The following is a 23,166-nucleotide window of genomic DNA, read 5'->3' as shown; positions in this document are numbered from 1 at the left end:
CGTCCCTCGACGTTTCTTGAGCGCAGCGCACAGAGAAGGCCTCGTTCTCTTGTTCAGGTTCGCACGGGACACTGCAAAGTGACTTCGGGAGAGTTCACATTTTTGTTCTCGTTCCCGGCAAGCGTTAGAACTACGCTGAAACTCAACCGCTCAGTCAGCAAGCACGGCACAACCCTCACTAAGCCCTGCCAGGCTCTTTCCCCTTTTTATACCACTGCCTAGTTCCTTACAGTAGTCTAGCATCACTCAGAACGCGTCCACAAATTGAAAAATTGCACTAGAAAGCATATCATCACTTTGAAACACTAAACAAAAGCAATATGTAAAAAAAAAATCCTGCCTCAGGAAGAAAAACATCAGTAACAAACAATTTTGAGGCTGATTCCTACGTTAGGGGCTTCGACTTAAGCCATCGGCGTTACCGTTGAGACTCCCTTTTTTGTAACGCACCTCAAAGGAATATTGTTGTAAAGCGAGGCTCCAGCGCAGGAGGCGGCCATTTTTGGGAGAGATGGTCTGCAGCCATTGGAGAGGGCAGTGATCCGTCTCAATGATAAACCTCGAGCCGGCTAGATAGCATGACAATTTCTGAACGGCCCACACGAGACACGCACACTCTTTCTCGGTGGCGCTATACGCCTGCTCACGACTGGTCAGCTTACGACTAGCATACAGGACGGGGTGTTCTACTTCTCCCTTTTCCCGTTGGCACAGTACAACGCCCATGCCTCGCTCACTAGCATCGCACTGAACAATGAACCCTTTTGTATAGTCTGGCGATCGTAGCACAGGCTGGTTTGTTAGGGCACTCTTTAGGGCGCTAAAAGCTCTTTCCTTTGTCTCGTCCCAGACGACTGTTTGAGGCTCTGTTTTTCTTAGAGCATCCGTCAGGGCAGCCGCGATATCAGAGTACCTAGGGATGTACCTCTGATAGTAGCCGGCGACACCCAAGAACGACCGAATATCGGTCTTGGTGCGCGGTTGCGGAAAGTCTCGCACAGCGGCCACTTTTATTTCAGAGGGGCGGCGACGACCCTGACCAATCACGTGACCGAGGTAGACAACCTCGGCCTGTGCTAACTGGCACTTAGGAGCCTTGACTGTCAAGCCCGCTTCGCGCAGGCGGGTTAGCACTGCCCGCAAGTGTGTCATATGCTCAGACCAGGATGCGGAGAATATCGCTACGTCGTCTAGATACGGTAAAGCGAATTCTTGCTGTCCCCGCAACACTTTATCCATGAGGCTTGAAAAACAGTATGGCGCGTTCTTCAAACCAAAACTCAACACTTTAGGACGGAATGTTCCCATTGGTGAAATGAACGCCGCATACCTACTAGCCTCTTCTGTAAGTGGAACCTGCCAATAACCCCTGACAAGATCTAGGGTGGAAATAAACTGAGCGCTACTAACTTTCTCAAGGCGCTCCTCGATGTTAGGGATCGGATAAATTTGATCCTTAGTGATGGAATTAAGCCTGCGGTAGTCGACGCAAGGACGAGGTTCCTTGCCCGGTACCTCAACTAAAATCAAAGGGGAGGTATAATCACTCTCACCTGCCTCAATAACACCGAGCTGTAGCATTTTCTTTACCTCAGCCTCCATAATATTGCTCTGGCGGGGTGACACCCGATACGCCTTGGATCGTACTGGCTCTGTGGAGGTAAGTTCTATATCATGAGTAAGTACAGAAGTCCTACCAGGCCTCTCAGAGAACAGACCTTGAAACTCTTGTAATAGCTGGTGTAGTTCGGTTTTCTGCTCGGGCGACAGCGGTGCTTTACTGATAAGGTCACTAATGACTTGACCGGTGTCTTCCCTGTTCGTCACTGAGCCTAGTCCTGGAAGCTCGACTGGAAGCTCTTCAGGAACGTTTACCATCATGCACCCCACTGCTTCCCTTTGTCTATAAGGTTTGAGCAGATTACAGTGGTAAACTTGCTGTGCTTTCCGCTTTCCTGGCAGACTTACCACGTAGTTAACGTCCGACAGTTTCTGAACAAATCGCGCTGGGCCCTCCCACTGCACGTCTAGTTTGTTGTTTAGCGATGTGCGCAATATCATGACCTCATCGCCCACCTCAAAACGACGGGCCCTGGCTGTCCGATCATAATAAACCTTGGCCCTCTGCTGGGCCTTTGTCATTGCTTCACCTGACAACTCCTGTGCCCTTCTTAAGCGTTCGAGGAGTTTAAGCACGTACTCCACCACGACTGGGTCGTCGCCCCTACCTTCCCATGATTCTCGAAGCATGCGAAGCGGAGATCGAAGCGAGCGACCGTACACCAGTTCAGCTGGCGAAAACCCCGTAGCCGCATGCGGCGCGGTCCTTAAAGCAAACATCACCCCAGGCAGACACAGCTCCCAGTCAGTTTGATGTTCAAAACACAAGGCTCTCAACACGCGCTTCATGACGGAGTGGAGCTTCTCAACGGAATTCGACTGTGGGTGGTACACTGAGCTGTGTAACAGCTTTACCCCACACCTTTCGAGAAAAGTTGTCGTCAAAGCGCTAGTAAACACTGTGCCCTGATCTGATTGGATTTCCGCAGGGAAACCAACTCGCGCAAATATGGACAGTAGTGCATTGACTATCTCAACTGAGCTGAGTTCTTTAAGCGGCACTGCTTCAGGGAACTTTGTCGCTGGGCAGATCACAGTCAAAATGTGTCTGTACCCCGTGGCTGTTACCGGCAGAGGTCCCACTGTATCAATAACGAGCCGTCTAAAAGGCTCCGTTATGATAGGTACCAATTTCAACGGCGCCCTTGATTTGTCCCCTGGTTTGCCCACCCGCTGACAAGTGTCACATGTCCTCACGAAATGGTCTGCGTCCCGAAAACACCCTGGCCAATAGTACTCTTGCAAGAGACGGTCCTTAGTTTTCTTAACTCCTAGGTGTCCGGACCACGAACCCCCATGTGACAAGCGCAACAGATCCTGACGATAGCATTGAGGCACGATCAGCTGATCGAACTCCACTCCTCGGCGGTCTAGATACTTCCGGTACAGGACTCCACCCCTTTCCACAAAACGCGCAGTTTTCCTGGCGATACCTTCTTTGACATTGCAGCGCCCGTTTTCCAGGCTGCCATCCTTTTTTTGCTCGGCTATCAAAGCCGTCCGGCTGACTTTTAGCAACCTATCAAGTCCGTCTGACGTAGGCGCGATGAGCAAATCAGTAGATAGCTCTTCTAACTTTCCCGCGTCGGGCGTTTCCTCTCCAGTATCTGGCGCCTTTAACGTTACAGACTCAAGTTTATTCAGTTCGGGCGTGCTCTGAATATCAGCTTGCTGCGCCTCTGACCCTTTTTCGTTGTTTGATAACGTCGGCCCCGCAACTACCGCCTTTGCAGCGAGCTCCCGAACCTTCGATCTGGTTAAGGCCTGAACACTAGCTTCACCAAACAAAAGCCCCTTCTCGCGCAGGAGGTGATCGGACCTGTTTGAAAATAGGTACGGGTACTGGGGTGGCAGCATAGATGACACTGCCGCCTCTGTCTCAAGCGCTCCGAAAGGTCCTTCAATAAGCACTTTTGCTACCGGCAGACACACGCTATGAGCTTCCACGGCTTGCTTGATCCATGCGCACTCGCCCGTGAACATATGGGGTTCTACGTAAGACGGGTGAACTACATCCATCGTAGCTGCGGAATCGCGAAGCACTCGGCACTCTTTCCCGTTTACGAGGAGGTCTCGCATGTAAGGCTCGAGAAGCTTCATGTTCTCGTCAGTGCTGCCTATTGAAAAAAACACAACTTTTGGTGTTGTTTCCGGACACTGCGCCGAAAAGTGACCCGGCTTCTGGCACGTATAACACAAGCGCGCTCGCCTCATCTCGAACCGCTTTCTGCGTTTGGCTGCCGCCGTCTCTTTACGTTTGGTCGGACTGCTTTCGCTCGCATCCGCACTACGCGTGTCCCCCTTTGCTCTCATGGGTGTGAACTTCGGCCTCTCAAACTTCGAGCCAAATTCACCCTTTTGACCGTCCTTAGCTCCGCGAGCTCGACGCGTCACAAACTCCTCGGCTAGCTCAGCGGCTCTAGCCACCGTACTCACGTCTGGCCTATCCAAGACCCAGTATCGCACGTTCTCCGGTAACCGACTATAGAACTGTTCTAGCCCGAAGCACTGCAGAACTTTATCGTGGTCACCAAACGCTTTCTCTTCTTTGAGCCACTCCTGCATGTTCGACATAAGCCTATACGCAAACTCTGTATATGACTCACTTCTGCCTTTCTCATTTTCCCGAAACTTCCGACGGAACGCCTCCGCAGACAGCCGGTACTTTTTTAGCAGACTCGATTTTACTTTGTCGAAATCCTCTGCTTCCTCTCTATCCAAGCGAGCGACTACGTCGGCCGCCTCGCCGGGTAACAAAGTGAGCAAGCGCTGTGGCCACGTTTCCCGAGAGAACCCCTGCTTCTCGCACGTTCGCTCAAAGTTAACCAGGAACAAACCAATGTCCTCTCCAAGCTTAAACGGCCGCATCAGGTCAGTCATTTTGAACAATACTCGTTCTCCTGCACCGTGTGCCTGACTTCCATTACGAGCGCGTTCCATCTCTACCTCAAGACGCTTCATTTCCAAAGCGTGTTGACGGTCACGCTCTTGTTGCTCTCGCTCTTTCTGTTCTTTACGTTCACGCTCTTCTTTTTCTTTTTGCTCTTTAAGTTCGCGCTCCTGTCTTTTTGCAGTCTCTCTCTCTTCAATGGTCTCAAGGCATTCCGACAGCTCGTCATCCTCAGCCTCTAACTCAAGAATAGCCTTTATCAGTTCTGGTTTTCTTAGTTTGTCTGAGACATCCAGACCCAACTCTCTTGCAAGCTCCAACAATTTCGGTTTGCGCAACGACTTCAAATCCATGGCTGCTCTGAATGCTGCTTTCTCTACTGCTTACTATTGTCTTGCCGCAACTAACCCGGCAGCAACGACAACCACAATTACCAGCTCTGTTTCTAACACTAACAAAAAGCCTGGCAAAGCTCAGAAGAAGAAAGTCCCGCACTCACCAAACCTCGCAGCCAAGAGTCCAGCGCAGTCGTTCCGCTGCAGGCAACCAGTCGTCACACAGGGCTCGTTGCACTGCTCCCGGATCGTCGTTGAGCTGCTCAGCATACAGTCAACTGCATCTCTTCGCTGCTGGCCTCCGTTGTCGCGACAGTTGTTTGAAGTCGGAGGCGATCTCACCGCTGCCAACCAGATGTTTGAAGTCGTAGGCGATCTCACCGCTGCCAACCAGATGTTTGAAGTCGTAGGCGATCCCACCGCTGCCACCAGATGTTTGGGGATCGCACCGCTGCCAACCAGATGTTTGGGGATCGCACCGCTGCCACCAGATGTTTGGAGTCGGACTGCTGGTACGATCTGTTGGGAACTCGGCGCTGACGCCCGTGGTTGTACTTGGGTCGCAAGCCCCAAGGGTAGCGTTGGCCTGGCGGCCTGGGGTACAACTGGAAGCATCCGAAGGTCCCGGCAAAGCATGAGTCGACTGGTAACAACAAAACAACTTGTTTATTTTAACATCGCAAAGAGTTGGCGGTCAGGTTTGACCGAAGTAGAGAGACGGGAGAGCACTTTACTCAACAGAAGAAATCGGAGCCCTCCTTTTGGCGTCCGGGGGCAGCTGTTTTTATACTCTCGCAGTTGAGGGCAAGAAGGAACCCCTCAAAAGACGAGCACGTGTATGTACAATGGGCTAATGGTGACGCACACTGTCGTAGCGATGCCGTAGCACCATGTCGAGCACGATCTCGTAGCACCCTGTCGTGGCGCTGCCGGTCGGACACAATGACTGTAATGAGAGGATGGTCCCTGCTTTGGCATCGCCTGTTTCGGGCACAATGACTGGAACGAGATCCCTGCTTTGGCATCGCCTGTTTCGGGCACAATGACTGGAATGAGATCCCTGCTTTGGCATCGCCTGTTTCGGGCACAATGACTGGAATGCGAGGATGATCCCTAGGCGGTCGCATCGCCGCAGTCGCGCCTGGAAACACCTGGCGATGAGTGTTGCGGCGACGACGATCGGGCCAAAATGTCTGCCGCCCCGCCGCAGTCGCGCCGGCAAAACCACGTGTCGCAGGCGAAACGCAACAGGGTGGTCATTGACAAAAATCTACCCTGGACCGCTCATGTGAATTATGTGAGAAAACGCCTGGCAGGAATTTGCCATATGTTCAAGTTCCTTGCAGGAAAGACCTGGGGAGTGCCAATACAATCCATGTTTCAACTGTACAGGGTCCTCTTTATTGGATTCCTGCGGTACAGCCTACCGGTCATGTCCAACACCTGCAGAACTAACCTGAATATAATCCAAGCCCAAGCCCTCAAGATATGCCTTGGTCTACCGCGGAGTGCGTCAACGCCTGAAGTTATTGCAGTCGCTCAAGATTCCACTATTAGAACGCACATTAGCATTGAAACAATGCGTGTGCACATCAGACACTTCGTCCGGACGCCTACCCACCACCTCGCAAGTCTCCCAGTAGATAGACCCCACACGACATTCAGTGCGGCTATCTTCGCGCACCGTGCCTCTCTCAGGTCAGGTTACACACCTGCGGCAAGACCTTCTATTCCTCCATGGTGTATGCGCCGTACTCAAGTAAACCTTACACTCCCAGGACTTCAGAAAAAGTCGGACTTGCCATCATCAGCGCTCAAGCAACTAACTTTACTTCTCTTGTACGAGAAATACAGCGACTGCACACACGTCTACACTGATGGATCAACTACATCAACCAGTTCCAGTGGCGCTGTAGTTATACCAACAATGAGAATAACCCAGCTGTTCAAGACTTCCCATGTCACTACGTCTACAGCTGCAGAGCTCGCGGCTCTCCGCGACGCGCTTCATGTGATAAAGGCTGCTGAAAGTCCTAGAAAATGGGCAGTCTTCTGCGATTCAAGACCGGCCTTGCTATGTGTGCAGTCATTTCTCCGACATGCAGCTCACGATCAGCTCACGTGCGAAATCGTGGAACTTGTCCATCACTTAAGAGAAAAAGGCCATGATATCTCTTTTCAGTGGATACCAGGTCATTGCGGTATCATAGGAAATGATGACGCCGATAAGGCAGCTCGGACGTCAAACCAAGAAGACCGCTGCGTCCCCATTACTCTCTCAAGGACCGACGCCGCGAGACAACTTGGCATTTTAGCACGCACGATTTCCTTAGCAGAGTGGAACACCGCACATACAAGGCGCACAAGACTGCACAGACTAAACCCGTCACTTCAACTCAGACCTCCAGCCCGTCTACACCGACGTGTAGCGTCTCTTCTCTGTCGGTTATGGCTTGGAGTTGCCTTCACGAATGCCTACCAGCACTAATTGGAATGGCTGAAAGTCCTGCATGTGATGTTTGCGAATGCAAGGAGAACATTGAACAGTTATTGTGCCATTGTCCTCAGTTTCAAGCACAAAGACCATTTTTGTCCAACACATTGAGGAAATTAGATGATCGCCCTCTGAGTGAACAGACGTTACTAGAGCACCGTCCCGTCCGATCATCGGCTCAGAAGGCAGTGAAGGCACTTTTATGCTTTCTCAGAACTTCTGGTTTGCGCGAGCGTCTTTAACTCAAGTGCTGTCCGTACACGTATCTACACCTTCTCTCTCCCTTCTCTCGCTTCCCCTTCTCCCTTCCCCCGCGTAGGGTAGTCAACCAGACCATTGACTGGTTAACATCTCTGCCTTCCTATATTACTCTCTCTCTCTCTCTCTCGTGATTCGATGCTGGTGAAAATTCCACTGCTAGGCCTTGTCGTATCTGGTGCTGCCGCTGTTTTTGAGCCGCAAAAACTGTGAGAAGTCTGCAGCTGCTCGTGTACATCAACATGTCCACTAAAACAATCGCTTGTTTCAATATACTCGCTGAAAAGCTCCGAAGTTAGCGAAAAAATGAGAACAAAACGAAGATATGGAGTATAGACAGAAATGTTACATAGAAAACTGCGTATGAAAAACTGGAAAGTCTTTGAGAACTTAAGATTTACAATTACATTTCCATCCGGAGTGAATGCGGTATTGAGATATATCGTTTTCGAGGATTCGAGCTGAAGATGTGGTAAAGCTAGTTTTACCGTTGCTTATAGCCTGTCCATAATGTGTTGTCTGTCTGTCTTGCCGCGTACGAAATGCCGCAGTGCCGGAGACGAAAGTGTACATAGGCATCCGCGCAGGTGGCGCCATCTGGTGGCTACGAATTTAAGCGTATATATAGTTACGTATGAGTGCCTCCGCTCATTTTCTTCGACGAAAGAAAAAAAAAGAATCTCACGAATTGAATAACGTACGTGTCGCAAGACGTCGCTACCAGCGCTGCTTGTATCCGATGTTGAGGTAATCCAGAATGGGTAGTACTCCTCAGGGAGGCAAGCTAAATCTGAGATTTCACCGTAATCGCAGGACACAGTCGACGACTAAGTACGTCTGTCTATCTCTCTTTCTCGTTTGCAGGCACCTGAAGGCCGAGCTGCAGCGCCTGCGCAAGCGGGGCGCGCTGCGCCCGGGCCTGGACCCGGCTCGCAGCTGCGCCCGATGCCTGTCCGCGCTGGGGCGCATTCTGAACCGGGGTGCGCCGTGCCCTTCCTGCCGCAAGAAGGTGTGCCGCGACTGTCGCCTGCACGAGGTCGGCGTGCCCGAGGGCTCGGACCAGTGGCTCTGCGTCGTCTGTCACAAGCAGATGTGAGTGCACCTCTCTCTTTCCTCGCTCTGTTTTTCTTCTAATTTATTTTTTTGTAAGGACAGTGTCTTTCTTGGATACTTGGCCCCATCACTATTGCGTATCGGGTACATGGGCTACTACAGCCTCATTCTCGTGCCTGTGCCGAAAGCGGTGCAGTCAAAAAAAATTTTTTTTTTCAGCAGTCCGACGTTTCTCCTATACCCTCCCGAGGCGTCGGGTGACGCGGTAGAGTGCCGTGCGCAGTGACTACACTCTTCGTCCTCAACCCCAACTCGCACGGGAAGACGTTGCCTTTTATCGATTTCGACCGCAGGTTGTGTCGCCATTCAACTTTCTCACGTCAAACGTTCGCCCCTTTCTCGGAACTACTAATTCTAAAAATTCTTACCCAGTTTTCTCACGCATCTTATGATCCACCTCACCCATTTTCTCATTCTTGAGAAGAAGGCAGAGGTCTCCATTTGATTTGTTGGGCTCCTCAGAGTCCTTGTCCGGACAAGGACTTTCGCTGAGGATACCCAATTTTTGAAATAAAGATATACCATGTGTTTGGCGCATGATAGCCTGAGTTGCTTATGCGCCATAAAACCCAATACAATACAATACAATACAATACAATACAATACAATACAATACAATACAATACAATACCGGCAAGACTGCGCTGCGGGCTCTTCGGCTCCGCGGATTGTGGACACTGTGCGAAGAAACGCTCGAGCGACTTGCCTTCTGGACGCGCAACCTTTCAGTGCTTGTTGCCCCGTGCTGCTGAGCGCGAGTACCGGCAGCTTGACCTTTGTCATGGGCCTCTCAACGACAGTGTATTTGGCCAAACGTGGAGCTGCAGCTGGATACAATGTTCGCAAAGCCTCCACGTGGAATTCTGCTGTCAACTACGGAGCTATAGGCTCTCGTTTGTAGTGAGCATCGTCTTCCACCGTCTGGACGGTGCTAGAAAATACAGCTGCTTCAAGAACTGTGCGTATATATATATATATATATATATATAATTTTACATGCATTCGTGTATTGCGCTTATAATCTAATGTTAACGTCTCTTAAAACACGATGAAAATGGTTGACCCGACGAAGACGTCGACGAGCTGTCGCTTTAGCTCGAGTTCTCAACTACATCGCTGAGCGCTGGGTGTGTATGCTAGTGTATTCTCTCTCTCTTGCTATATATATATATATATATACACACGGCTTTGTCATTCTCGCGGCAGTTGTTTCAATATCACGGCAAGCGTGCCTCAATATACAGCTAGCGGCAAGGCTTGAACGGACAGCAGACGACCGTAATTTCAAACGCGGTCATGCGTGAACAATTTAGCCTCATTTACTAAAGAAAGGAAAGGGGAAAAAATTGAGTAGCGGAAGGTAGGGGGGTGGGGGGATGCATTGAAGGGGTCGGTGTGTTTATCTAAGCAAGACCGCAATTTCAGCGCCCACTTGCAGCTCGCTCTAGACGCGCGCCTCAGCAGCACGAACACGGGAGACGGCAAATTTGCCGTAATTACTGGCTTTTAGAGTCCTTGATTACCCGAAGGTAATTTTATATAACGCCGCAGATTCGTGCAATGCTGCTGCATTGCCTTGCGAAACGTCGTCCCCTTCGTGTGACATATATATATATATAATAAATCGGAGTCCCTCTCATGAGACCTAAAAGCGGCAGTGTGTTGTGGCTACGTTCCTTTTCCGCCAGGGCAAAACAACGTGCTGAACGCGTGTGTGTAAGAGTTTCTTTTCCGCATTCTTTACAATTAGCGGCTTTTGTTGTCAGCGTCGGTTTCTGTACACAGCGTTCCTCCTATGGCCCCCTCTGGCGAGTGACGTATATGCTTTCTTATGCCGCGTGTTCTTGCTTGACTGCCTCAGATTCAGTTACTAAAGAACAGCGCATTCCAAATAAAGTTCTCGGAACTTGCTAAATCCGGTTTTTAACAGTATTGGGAAAAGAATGCGGTCCATTTTTACCGATAAAACGGTAAATAATTCTGAGGGGACGCCGTCAATACATATGACGTCATCAATATATATGACATCACGGCAAGCCTGCGCGGGAAAGTCAAGGGGCGTGGCTAACCGTTTTTTTTTTTGCGTATTTTCTGACTTACGAAGCTTCTTTCCTGCGATAAGAGTGGCGTTTTATTGTAGAAGGGTAATTTACTAACACAGCTCAAACTATTTTTTTCCCTCGGCATCCCCTTTGAAGCGGTTACGACTTAACGTATAATGCATCGAATAGCCGAAACAAGTACTTTTTTTTTTTTCGGTATAATTCGCGCGTATACAGCCGCGAAAGAGGGCGAGCGAGAAAGACCGTTCAATTTATCGCCTTTTGCCAAACGTCTGTCCCTGAAGCAGTTTGGCGCCGTTATTGTCAGTGGAGCTCTCTCGCGCTTCGCCCGCCTGGAAAACACTGTGTCTGGTCTGGCGCCGCGATAACCTCGCTTTTGGTGCTTACTTTTTTATTGTTATTAGTCTTTCTATCTTTGTTTTTTCTCTTTCTGTTGAAAATACGTACTTCCGTCAATCCTTGTTCAAGGCCTATGATGACGTCGACGGCGCCAATTTCGTGGCCCATCGATCGGCAACATTGGGAGTCATCAAATGAAGACGGGCGACCGCGTCTATATTGAGGAAGCGAAGCGCCATCGAACGAAGAGAAAAGAAAGAGGAGAAGTAAAATAAATGCTAACGCCGTCGCGCACAATGGACGGAGAGTAGACGGGGGCAAGGGGGATGAAGAAAGAAAGAAAGAAAGAAAGAAAGAAAGAAAGAAAGAAAGCGCGAAGCTTGCTTTAAGGAAGCCGCCGACTGTGGAACTTGTCGTTCGCCCGAGGCGTTTGCGCCATTGCGCAGTCAACAAAAATTTTACGAGGGAGCGATGCATAAAAGTAAACTGAGAGTGAATAGTAAACGTTGAATGAAGCGAGGAATAGAGGGCTTTCGCTGTGAATTGGCGTATAAAGTTTAGTTTGCTCGCACTCCATTGCATACTAAGTGTGCATGCATACATACATACATACATACATACATACATACATACATACATACATACATACATACATACATACATACATACATACATACATACATACATACATACATACATACATACATACATACATACATACATACATACATACATACATACATACATACATACGTACACACACACACACACACACACACACAACTTTCTCATACCATATCTACCTCTACCACGTCACCTGCTTCCCACACATACACTTTATTTTTTAGGAACGAAATGAGCAGTGAGCCGTGGTTGGCGGGGGACTGGCGCTTCGACTCCCGTCAGCGGTGTGTTGTGTTTCCTTCCTCGTTTCTTTCAGTGCGCTTTATCACGCACGTTGCGATAAACTCATATCGTTGCGTTTCACCACTATCATATGCAGTAACCGTCAGCGCAGGTGCGGGATCCATACATGTACTCCGTGCGGTTAGGAAACAGAACGCATATGCTGCTACACTATAGGGCATGTCGTATCGTTCCCTCTCCTATCGCAGTAGTATCCACAGGGCTGCTTCGCGAGGTCACGCCTACTCGGAGAGAGTACATGTGGACGGCCCTCTGGACAACCGTTGAGCAGTCACAGATAACGTGCGAGGAACAAATAGATAAGCGGCTTTAGTGCAAAAAAAAAAAAAATCTAGCACCGACTTTTTTCGTACGCGTTCGAAAACGGAGCGCCTGCCATCGTCGTGAAACTTGCGCTCGTTGCCCCGCGGGCATCGCTCCCCCCCCCCCCCCGGCCTTTCCCGCATTGTCAGTGAAAAAGGCGCGCGACAGTTTTCGGGACCAATCTGGAATCCCTTCTAGCCGACCTTGTGACGTAGCGTGGTGCCATTCCACGACGATCACGTAGGCTATTTGCATACTGTTACAGCGCGAGACACGCGACAAGAAAGCAGACACGACACGACACTCTTTCGTGTCGTGTAGTGCGCTGTCGCAGTGCTAACCAAGCAGCACATATCAGCTCTTTTGATCAAGAAGGCGTTCACAATCAAGCAATTTTTAAAACGGAATTTTTTTCGTTGCAGTACCTCGGCTTCTACACCGCGGGAAGACATTCGCACGCAGCCGTGTCTATATTACTCGCCGATGCAAAGCGCTCAAAGCGGACGGCGAACCGCTGTGTGCATTGGCACTCTCTCGCTGAAGGCCCTGCGTTTTTGTTAAGAGGTACAACTCGAAACCTCCGCGTGATGGATGGTTCGAAAGGGAGCCGCGTCGATGCGCGAGCGAGATTGCGTATCGTATTGCGTTACCGAACGGCTTTCGGTCGCCCTGCCGCTCGTAAAGCGATATCCCGAAGACGCATCGAAGCACGGCGCAGCACGCGCATTTGGTCTCCGTGTAATTCGTGCGTGTGCATATCCCAATTCTTTCTGCACGCATCGGCGCGCGCCCGGCCTCGAAACTATAGGCAACGGCGCGAGCTCCCCCTCCTCCCATCCTCTCCCTCGCCCAAAATTGACGGGCTTCCTTCGACGCTTCATTTGCATGTAGACAAAGAAACCCCGCGCTCTGCGGACAATAAACGCGCAGTGTTCTCTCCTCATTTGCATGACTGTGCAGTTCGACGCAACCGCCGGCCGGGCTGCGCGCATAGCCGCATCGCCGAGTGAACCGCCTCGATCGGGGAAGGAGTCGACGGGCTGAGCGCCACTTGAGCGCGCTTATAACGCTCCACCCGCACCGAACGCGAGGCCCGCGGACGTTCGCAGCCTTATACGACGTCGAACAACTCGAATGGAGCAACTAGAACAGGTGCACCGAAGTGTCTATTGCAGAGCAATGGCGTGACGAAAGCGTCTCCCCTCTGCTCGCCGTCCTCGTTAAATTCTGCGTGCTCTCGGTCAACCGTGTGACCCGTCACCGGCTCGGAGCGTTGAGAAGACGCGTGCGCTTCGGGCGCCGCGATCGTTCTATGCGCGCGCGGACCCTTTAACGAACCGGCAGGATCGATCCGTCGCACGTAATGCATGCAGGTAAGTCTGCTGCTCGTAAAGCCTGCCGGAGATGGGTTAACCGTTAGCAACGGGAAGACCGTTCGTAAACCGGATGTTTGATAAGGAAGGAAAAAGAATATTGAGATAAATCCCTAATGGAAGGAAAGGCAGAGACAGGTCGGCCTGCATTCCTCTAGTCATGCGTATCTGTTTAGCCTGCGCTGGGACAAGAGCAAAAAGGGAAAGAGGGACGCGGTGGGGGATCATGATGACGCAAGAAGAGTCAAAAGACGCAGCGTGCACGTCCACTTACAGTAAATCTACAGCGTCCAGGGCCGTATTTCTGAAAAGCTCGAGTAAGGCCAGGATGACCTGGAAGCTACGTTTACAAACACAGTAAGGGCGCTATGTAGAGCACTCTGACAGTGGTTGGCTGTCAGGGCGGGCAAGAGGATCAGCCAGCGTCTGTCTATCTTCCGTATATTGAGGTCAGTCACACACAACATCAATATATATATTCGTCGACATGGCGCATCTGAGCCCGAGACTCATTGGGTCGCGCCAAGCGCGCATAAGGACATGTAAGCGCCATTCACGGCCTTTAAGGCTGTGGGGAAAATTGTCAGTTTAGCGCTGGATTTTTGACGCTGGGGGTAAGAATAAGCAGGCGACGAAGTAAGTAGAAATCAAATATTCCGAAATCAGATATCACTGCTCCTGCGAGGGGCCATGGCAGGCGGCCACGAGTAAGGCTCGAGGTGACGCTCCCTTGGGTGTTGCCACCGCTTACACTGGTCGCACGATTTCCCCGCGACGAAGAGCCGCTCTCGTCGTTGGTCGAACTAAAGCGCAAAAAGAAAGCCGTAGTGCCGCGCAAGACGGGCTGTGTGGCGACGACGGCTACGACATGGCGCCAGAGTAGCGTGCGTTTTCTGTGTGGAAACAAAGCGCTGCCTCTTGCTATCTCCCGGTTAGCGAGGCAGCAGTCGCGCCACACTTCGCTCCGTTTGCACTGTGCCGCACGAGACAGATTGTCCGCGCCAGCTACGCCACTCACAGCGCTTTCTTCCTAACATAAACTGTGTGCCTATATAATCGTACTGCAAAATATTGACACGCGAAATGAAAACACGTATAGACCTGCGCTCAAACTTTACATTATAGGGATTATCGTAAGCGTCGGTGAATTTTCTTTTTCTTTTTTTTTTTTTGCTTTGACACTCCAAATGCTAGCGCATAAAAAAGTAAGGAATAGCTCCTTGTGTCCGCGTTGTTTGTGTATTGCCTTAGTTCAGAGCAGTAGTCGTCCCCTCCCCCACCACCATCACACGCATCCTGACAAATTTCATGGGACGGCGACACTGTGTAACGCTAGGAACGTGTTCGAAGACTGCGTGACAGTGCCCGCAGAGCCAGTTCCGTATATTGTGCGTGTTCTTTTTCCCTCTCTTACCTATCGCATCCTTTTGCCGCTCCCGCGGTACAATGTAGCCAACCGGAGATAATCTCTGGTTAACCTCCGTGTCCTTCCTTCTATCTCTCTCTCTCACACACAAATTTCGACGTTAAACATTACCGCTAGTCCATCGGACACTTCATCGAGAGCCTTCGCCGCACCTTCTATATACGACACGTTTCTTTTGAACTCTCGGCCCCGTGTTCGCTTAGCGACCGATGTTCTGCCTCCACTTCCCATGCACGTTTTCTTTCCTGGCCACTGTCGGGCTTGAGCGGCGTACGCGCAGCAATTTTTGTGCGGGCGCTGTTTCGTTTTCGTTTTTCACTCCGGTAGCCCCTTTCGTATGCGTACGTTAGTCTTTTCTTTTTCTTATCTGCAGGAAGTTTACAGCGCTCTGCTGAACGTAAAGCGCTCATGCCTTGCTGAGCGTCAACAAAGCCGAGTCAAGAGGTTGAGAAGCAGCCCTTACAAATCGCTGGAATCCTGCGCGCATCGATCGCGCTATTACGCGCTCCCTGCCTGCCTCTATAATTGCTATGCTTCTTTATCGTTTCCTTTTGGTCCCACCGGAAGAGCATCCCTTCTTTATATATGTATAATAGCCACTATTAGGTTATATCACCATACTAGCCGCCTCCTAGAGTAGACATTACGGGCTTCTTTGCGAGCCGCACATTCGTTCGATTCGTTCGAACCTTAGCTCGAAAGCCCCCTACATTCTGCGTGAGGATTGATTGATTGATTGATTGATTGATTGATTGATTGATTGATTGATTGATTGATTGATTGAGTGAGTGAGTGAGTGAGTGAGTGAGTGAGTGAGTGAGTGAGTGAGTGAGTGAGTGAGTGAGTGAGTGAGTGAGTGAGTGAGTGAGTGAGTGAGTGAGTGAGTGAGTGAGTGAGTGAGTGAAGCGAGCTTAGAGGAACCCTGCTGAGCTGAGTAATTCAGAAGGCCGAATGAGTCACCCGCGCGCCTCGTCTTTGCCACTGCAGCTCGACCTCCACGGCGGAACGAAATGAGGCCTACGTGAAATGTACTTACACAGGTAAAGAGAATGCCGAATAAACGTGTTGCAGTTTTTCGCCTGCATTTGTAATCTGTTATCCGTAACGCGTAGAACATATAAGCGTTAATTTTTTTTTGTATTTACAGAATAAGAACGAAGGGAAACGGTGCAGAGAACGGCGACGCCCGATCTTAATTTCCTCCGCTGATAATTAAGTTTCTTTCACCAAATGAAAGAAAATAGTGTTCGGAAACGGTACTTTACCAGTCTCAAGGTGACTCAGTATTGCTGCATCGCGTCCCTTTCGCGTGCCAAAATCAGCTATAAATTTACGTAGCACTCCCTTGACTGGCATCATGCGTGGGCTCCATGGAACAGCGGTGGTAGAGATTTGCGCCCAACAAAGGCGCCCATAGCTTTTCTCAGAGACACTAGCTCTCGAGAGACACATCTTCTTGATCGTTTATGTCTGTGCATGTGCATGCCGTATTCGTGCGTAGTACATGTGTGTGAATGTCAGCTTCGCATCTGGTGCAGCTTCGTGGCATTCATTAAAAAAGAAGCTCTCCGATTCATCGCTAGACCAGTGCGCGACACCGTTGTGGGAGCGCTCCGGGTTCGTGTTGACCACCTGTCGTTTCAATGACGTGCGCCCAAATCGCAATGCGCAGTCGCCTTTGCATCCCGCCTCCATCGGAATGCCTTCGAGACTCGAACCCGCGACCTCGGGCTCAACAGCAGGACGCCTTAGCCACTGCGCCACCGTGGCGTGTCGCATGAGTCAATGGAAAGGAAGTGTTGCGACGGTAACGTGGTGGGCGTTTATGCGCGTTAGGTTATAGGTTAGGTTAAGATAATCGAAGGCAATAAAACAAAAAAGCAAAAACAAATCTCGGCCGAGTCCACTTCAAGCTCGTTTCTTCCGCTATTTTTGCTTTGTTTCGCTGCAATTGCACTCGATGGAGATAGCATCGTCGGGAAGATCCATTAACCGATATATATCGGCCGAGACTTAGTCCCGTATTCAGAGATGCTTCGTAACTTGAAGCTCACGCTTGACTCGATCTGAGTGACGCCCGGCATCAGCGTTACCAGGAAGCCCGTTACGTTTCCTTCGGTGCGTTCATTTATATGAAGTCCCAACGCGGGCTTCAATTTAAGATGCATTGCTGAATACAGGGGTTAGTGCCCGTTCTCTACATATCCTGTATTTCGCCTCCATGCCGGTAACCAACATCGCTGTTGGTGTTGGCATTAACACATGTTTCGCCAAGCTCTGTCGCGGTTCAAGCGTCCATAATTATTGAGGAATCCCTGTTTCTGCACGTCGGCACGGTAGATGTACTTAAAGCGTCGCGTCACAGAGGCGCACCTATGCAAGCACTTCATTCCTCTTTTTTTAACAGACGTAAATTTCTGGTTGATTTCATTTAGATTCACAATAACATTGTAAAACAGTCGCAGGAGACATCTCGAAATGCTTGAAGGTTGCTTGAGTCGCTCGTGCCATCCTGACAGCGACACAACAAATTCTCGACACAATGCCATATGGTAGCAAAAGCACACAAAGGACAGATTTCTTTGATGCAGTACACAAATGTTTCAAAAGGCAAAAGCAGCTGTATGTTTCTGATATTCGAAACTGAGTAGTACGAAGCTAAAGACCTCTTGCACTGGCAGCCACTAGTAAGCACTCAGGAGAGAAATAAAACATCGTCAGGGTGAAACACGCCGAATTTTCAACGCAGGATACTCGTAATAGAAGATAGATACCTAAATAAATATGTTGATTTGACCTACCGAAGTTGCGCAGCGGGGCTATCAGAGATTCCATAGTGAACCACTCTGGATTAAATTTTATCTGCCGGGGGTTTTTTAACGCGTGCCCATGATAAAGGTACACGAACGAAGACTTACAAAGATAGTACCCACATGTGTTTTAATTGCAGACCGTTGACAAAGCGCTTCCCGAACATTTTGTTAGGACCAGGTGAAAAGTGACACTTCCTTCCTTCGATATATCCGAATAAAGGGAGATGTTAAGCGATTCATATAGACGGGTGTTTTTTTTTTTTTTTCGTTCAAAATTCTGAGGGCAGTATCTCCTTCGATATCCAGAAAAAAAAAAAAAGGCCACGTTTCACAGGTACTCATGCAACGCCCACTGAAAATTCTTAGTTACAGAGTTTCTTCACGTGTACTTTCCGAACTACTACGAAATCCAGAGAACAACGCATTTCGCACGGTACCGATGCGTTTCGTTCTTAGTCCACGCAGGGACACAGGAAAAGAATGAAAAAAAAAAAAGAACGTTCTCGAGTATAAGACACGGGCGAATGATGTCAAAAACGTGCGCGTAAAATGACTGCGCAGTTCGCTCTCTAACCTTCGATCGATTTATGTGCCTTTCCGAATGCGCCTGGGAACTTGTGTTTCTTGGAGGAGTCGAAGAAGCAGGTTCGATCGACGAACGGCATCTGTTCACGTCAAAAAACGGCAGCTCCTAAACCTCACTCTTTTTTCTTTTCTTTCCGGGTCCATCTTTTCTTCTGTTCCTACGCTTTGTTCTCTTTCTTTTATCCTGTCTTTCATGGCAACTCAAAGGTTAGAACACCTTTAACGCCAAAGGCGCATTGTATCGGTACCACTCCGCCATATTTTACTCGCCGATACGGATGAAGCGTCGTGTTTTTTTTTTTTTTCCCGCGATACTTTGAAGTCGAGTGGCGAAGCGTGCAATACGGGAGGAAACGTTTTGAAAGGGGTGAGGCGCACAAACACGGTGATCTTAAAGTGCGTTCGCTTGAAGCTCGAAGGCCGGGGAACAGGCAGGACATTCAAAGGATGGTGCTAGCGAATGGATTCAGATGAAAGTCGCAAGAAAAACGAAAAACGAAAAGAAAGTTTGGGGCAGCTTCGGCAGTAGTGGCGCGAAGACTGGGCAAACAGCGAAGCTGGCGGCCGGCTCCACTTAGGTTATTCTTGGTCCGGCTAAGTTTATGCGTGGTTTCTTCTGCGACATGTCTGAAAAGAGCCGAGGCGTCATTTACACACCGACCTGCTACCCCGAAGAACGCGTTCGCGTGAATTTCCGAACTTGCCGCTGAAAGTTCTCCAAGACTCGCAGGCCCGGATGGTTTTGTCGACGCGTCTGGTTGCACGAACGCTTTGGCTCGGTAACGCGAGCTCGTAACTCCGGATCTGCTGCAACTCGCTGACGTTTCGCCGCCGCTTCACCGACGCGATATTCGGGATTGGACCGAAGTCGTCGCATCCGTTCTCGAGTAGCGTCCCGGCGGCTTCCGCGCCGCGCTTCCGCTTCTGTCACTCCTCTCTCTTCGTCAGAGACCCCCGCTGTTCTGTCGGCGAGGTGGCGGAGCGGAGCTGCTTTTATACCTCCGTGGTGTCGTCACGGCTCAGATCCACATCTGCGCATGCGCGGTCTCCGTACGGCGCGGCGAGACAAAGCTACGGCGAAGCGGTGCCGGCGCGCGCGATGACGTGTTTGCGCGGCGAGGTTATGCGGTGCGCGTTCGCGGGCCTAACCATCAGCTTAAACGGCATCGCTGTTAAAAAAAAAGGAAAGGAAATGACGCTGTGCGTAGGCTCAGGAACGATGGTGACGACGCCGTAAGGCGTCCCACGCAGTGCAATTTATCTCTGGTTGCAACTACTACGCACGCATTTGTGAAGCCTGCGAGCGATCGTATTGCTTGCAGCGCGAAAAACGGGATAAACATGGTGCACCGTTCCTTGATCGTCACCCTGAATTACGATTTAGGCGTAAGCGCCCTACCCACCGTGCTTGCTCAGTGGCTATGGTGTTGTGCTGCTGAGCACGATGTCGCGGGATCGAATCCCGACAACGGGATCGAATCCCGGCCACGGCGGCCGCATTTCAATAGGGGCGAAATGCGAAAACGCCCGTGTGCTTAGATTTAGGTGCACGTTGAAGAGCCCCAGGTGGTCAAAATTTCTGGAGTCCTCCGCTATACGGCATGCCTCATGATCAGAAAGTGGTTCTGGCACGTAAAACCGCATAATTTATTTTTTTAAGTCCCCACTTCTTTTTCAACCATCTACGAGTGCGTACAGGGTTTGTGGCAACTGTGCGCAACTTGTGCAGTCAACCACAACAGTTTACGGATCATGGGATCTCGCTAAACGTTCGATTTCCGAGCAGCCTGTTACAGCCGTCAGTAAAACCGAACGTCACAATGTTGTTAGCGAGTACTCATAGAAGCTGTAAATGCGAATGCTATGTAGGCTGCGTTCCGAGGCTGCAGCGAGATATCCATCTTTCTTTCTCATATTTCGTGCTCCGTAAAATATTGCGCTTGACTATATTAGAGCAGTTTTCTCACGTACGCACGCGCGGACGCACTAACGAACAGACGGGGAAGCTTTACTCATTCAGAAAAAAAAACAGAAAAAAAAAACGCGCAGACAAACTCTTGGGCGGGCCCCTCGATGCCTGAGCACTCCTGACGTGGCAGATTTGTTGTTCGTCCACGCCGTTATTTAAGATGAAGGGTCACCGAGTTTACGAGCATGGCGCTATCTGCTGCCGCCTACGACGGCTGCCATTCCCTGAGCGCTCCTAAGAAGTAAATATTTAAGGAGAGAACGAAGGTAACTTTCCCGAGCGCCTGCGTAAGAAAAAAGACAACAAATACGACTGAGGCCGTGCGTTTTACTTGTGCCTCGGCAAATGCCTGCCCCACTCTCGGGTACTTCTCTACTTCGTGTATATATATATATACATACTTCGTATATATATATATATATATATATATGTCCGGTCGCGTTGTTAAAAGATGGAAAAGAACGAGCTAGACACGAAGAGAAAGAGAACGTATTCTGGCTGATACATCATCTGTGCCGCCGATGGCGTCTACTTGGACAGCGCGGCCCTGTATTGCGTTGAGGCCTCGTTTCGGGAAGCGCGAGAGGTTTGTCCACGTGAATCATGGCGCGTTGAGAGCGGAGCACTTATATGCGCGCGACAGCGCAGCAATTTGACGAGGGCCCGCCGAGATTCAACAGCGTGGGGACTCCGCAAACAAGTCGGCGTCTTGTTGTTGCTTGCATGCTCAGCGTGCGTTTGTTCCTTCCGAGCTGCCTTCTGTTTTTTCCCGAGCTTTTTTTTTTCCTCTCTCTCAACTGTCGAGGTTCTTTGAATCTGGTTACCCTTCGCTGAGTAGTGCTGTATGTTTCCCAATCTCGTTTTCTCTCTCATAGTTTCTTTTCCACCACGCTGTTGGTATAAGTCATAAAACGCTGTGAGTATAAACGCGGTGTCGTATAAGCCACATTTGGAAGGAAAGGGTCAGTGTTTCACTTAGATACTTGAGCAAAGAATGAATTGCGTGTTCTGTGCACGCTTACGTTTGAAAAGAGGCAAAAAGAGAAGCACAAAGAGAAGCGAGCTCGAGGTCCCGGGTTCGATCCCGGCTGCGTGGGGGCCGCGTTCTGATGGGAGCGGAAAGAAAAAAGCGCTTGTCTAGCGTGCAATCGGTGTCGCATGTGCACATTCGGTGCACGTTAAAAAACTCTGGGCGGTCAGCATTAATCCGGAGCACCCTACTACAGCGTGCTTCTTAATCAGATTGTGTTTTTCGCACGTAAAAACCCAGAATTCAATTTTAAATCTTTATCAAACACAGACGCAAATGGACGCAAGAAAATTAAGAACAAGACGCACTGTACAAGCAAGCGTTATGTAGCGTACGTGTCCTTTTACCAATATATGCAACTGCAGTGATGCCTCGTGTAACGCTTTAGAAGTCATTTTTTTGTCAATTTATTACTGCATGCGACAGCAGTTCGAAACCAAGGTTTTCCTGTGTCAGTCCGCTGAACCGAAGTTCACATATATCTTCTTTTTAATACGGTGGAGTTGTTCGAAGTCGAGCCTTCGCCGTCCGTTGTCACGCAGGGAGGCAGAGCGCGCGCCGGGGGAAGGGGAAGAGGGTTATAGGAGCAGGTGTTTCGCCGGCGTGCGCCCTTTCGCCCCATAGGTTCCGCTCGCACGAGAGCGGCAGCGCCTACGTCGCGCGAATCCTGAGCTTAGAGAGCGAGAAGCGCAAGCAAAGCGGCAGCGGAGGAAAATCAACCTCCACTTTCAAGAGAAGGGAACCTAAGCCAAGCGCCAGCAGAGGCAAGCTAACCCCCAACTTCGAGTGTAGGAAGCCGAGCAGAGACGTCGATGCGGAGAGATTCCTCCAATGGAGAGTGCCGTGGACGGTTCAAGAGAGAATTTCTCGACCGTGAGTGCGGCCACAGCTGTAAGGTGTGGGATAGACTGTGATTTGATCACAACCTCGCCCAACTGAAGAGCGTGCGCAATCCGGAACTGAAGCTCGAATCTAGCAAAACTAGGACATCGAGACAAAATAATTAATAATTTCATGAGAATGGCGCTAAACACGAGTTGAAACTTGAGAAAACGACCACCAGCTTCGCTGTTTCGTCAGCTTTCACTACGTGGAACTGGCTTAACTTTATTATTATTATTATTATTATTATTATTATTATTATTATTATTATTATTATTATTATTATTATTATTATTATTATTATTATTATTACTGCGTGTCTGTTCAGATACGCCTTCACGCTCCATCTCCGGGTCCGTTTCGCGGCCGCTCTGGCGGCGCGCGTTCAGCGACTCGGGAGAGACCCAGCGACCGGCCGGTTTCCTTGTAGAAAGGGCGTGTGCCTCGATCTCGGCGACTTCGGGCGACCGCCAAGGTCCCGCAGTTCACGCCGCGCGCCGCATTTAACGGCTCCCAACCGTCGGGCGATACATCAGCTCTGGGTTGTTACTGCACACCGGGGGTTGCGCGCTTGCGCATTTCAGGAGCGCGGGACTTCGTTTCCTGGTGCCAGTTGCGTGCACTGCATCGGAATCCTCTAGTCCCCTGGCCGCGCCACGTTGCTGGATAAGTCCGGACACCGCGAGAGGGGCAGTGTACGCTTTGCTCTTTGCATTGGAAGTGCACGGGGTGATACAGGATTCCCT

General features: G+C 50.1%; 1 protein-coding gene across 5 annotated transcripts in view; it reads left to right on the top strand.

Moving 5' to 3' along the window:
• Positions 1-23,166, top strand: part of LOC142585399 (uncharacterized) — a 532,153-nt gene that overhangs the window by 290,107 nt on the left and 218,880 nt on the right. For all 5 annotated transcript variants that reach the window (XM_075696134.1, XM_075696131.1, XM_075696132.1 and 2 more), the window contains exon 3: positions 8,462-8,689. In XM_075696134.1, the coding sequence (XP_075552249.1) occupies positions 8,462-8,689 (228 nt within the window). The remainder of the gene's footprint in view (positions 1-8,461; positions 8,690-23,166) is intronic.

This window comes from Dermacentor variabilis, chromosome 6, assembly GCF_050947875.1.
Source record: "Dermacentor variabilis isolate Ectoservices chromosome 6, ASM5094787v1, whole genome shotgun sequence".
In the NCBI taxonomy this organism is placed as follows: Eukaryota; Metazoa; Arthropoda; class Arachnida; order Ixodida; family Ixodidae; genus Dermacentor; species Dermacentor variabilis.
This window is presented reverse-complemented; position numbering and strand designations above follow the sequence as displayed.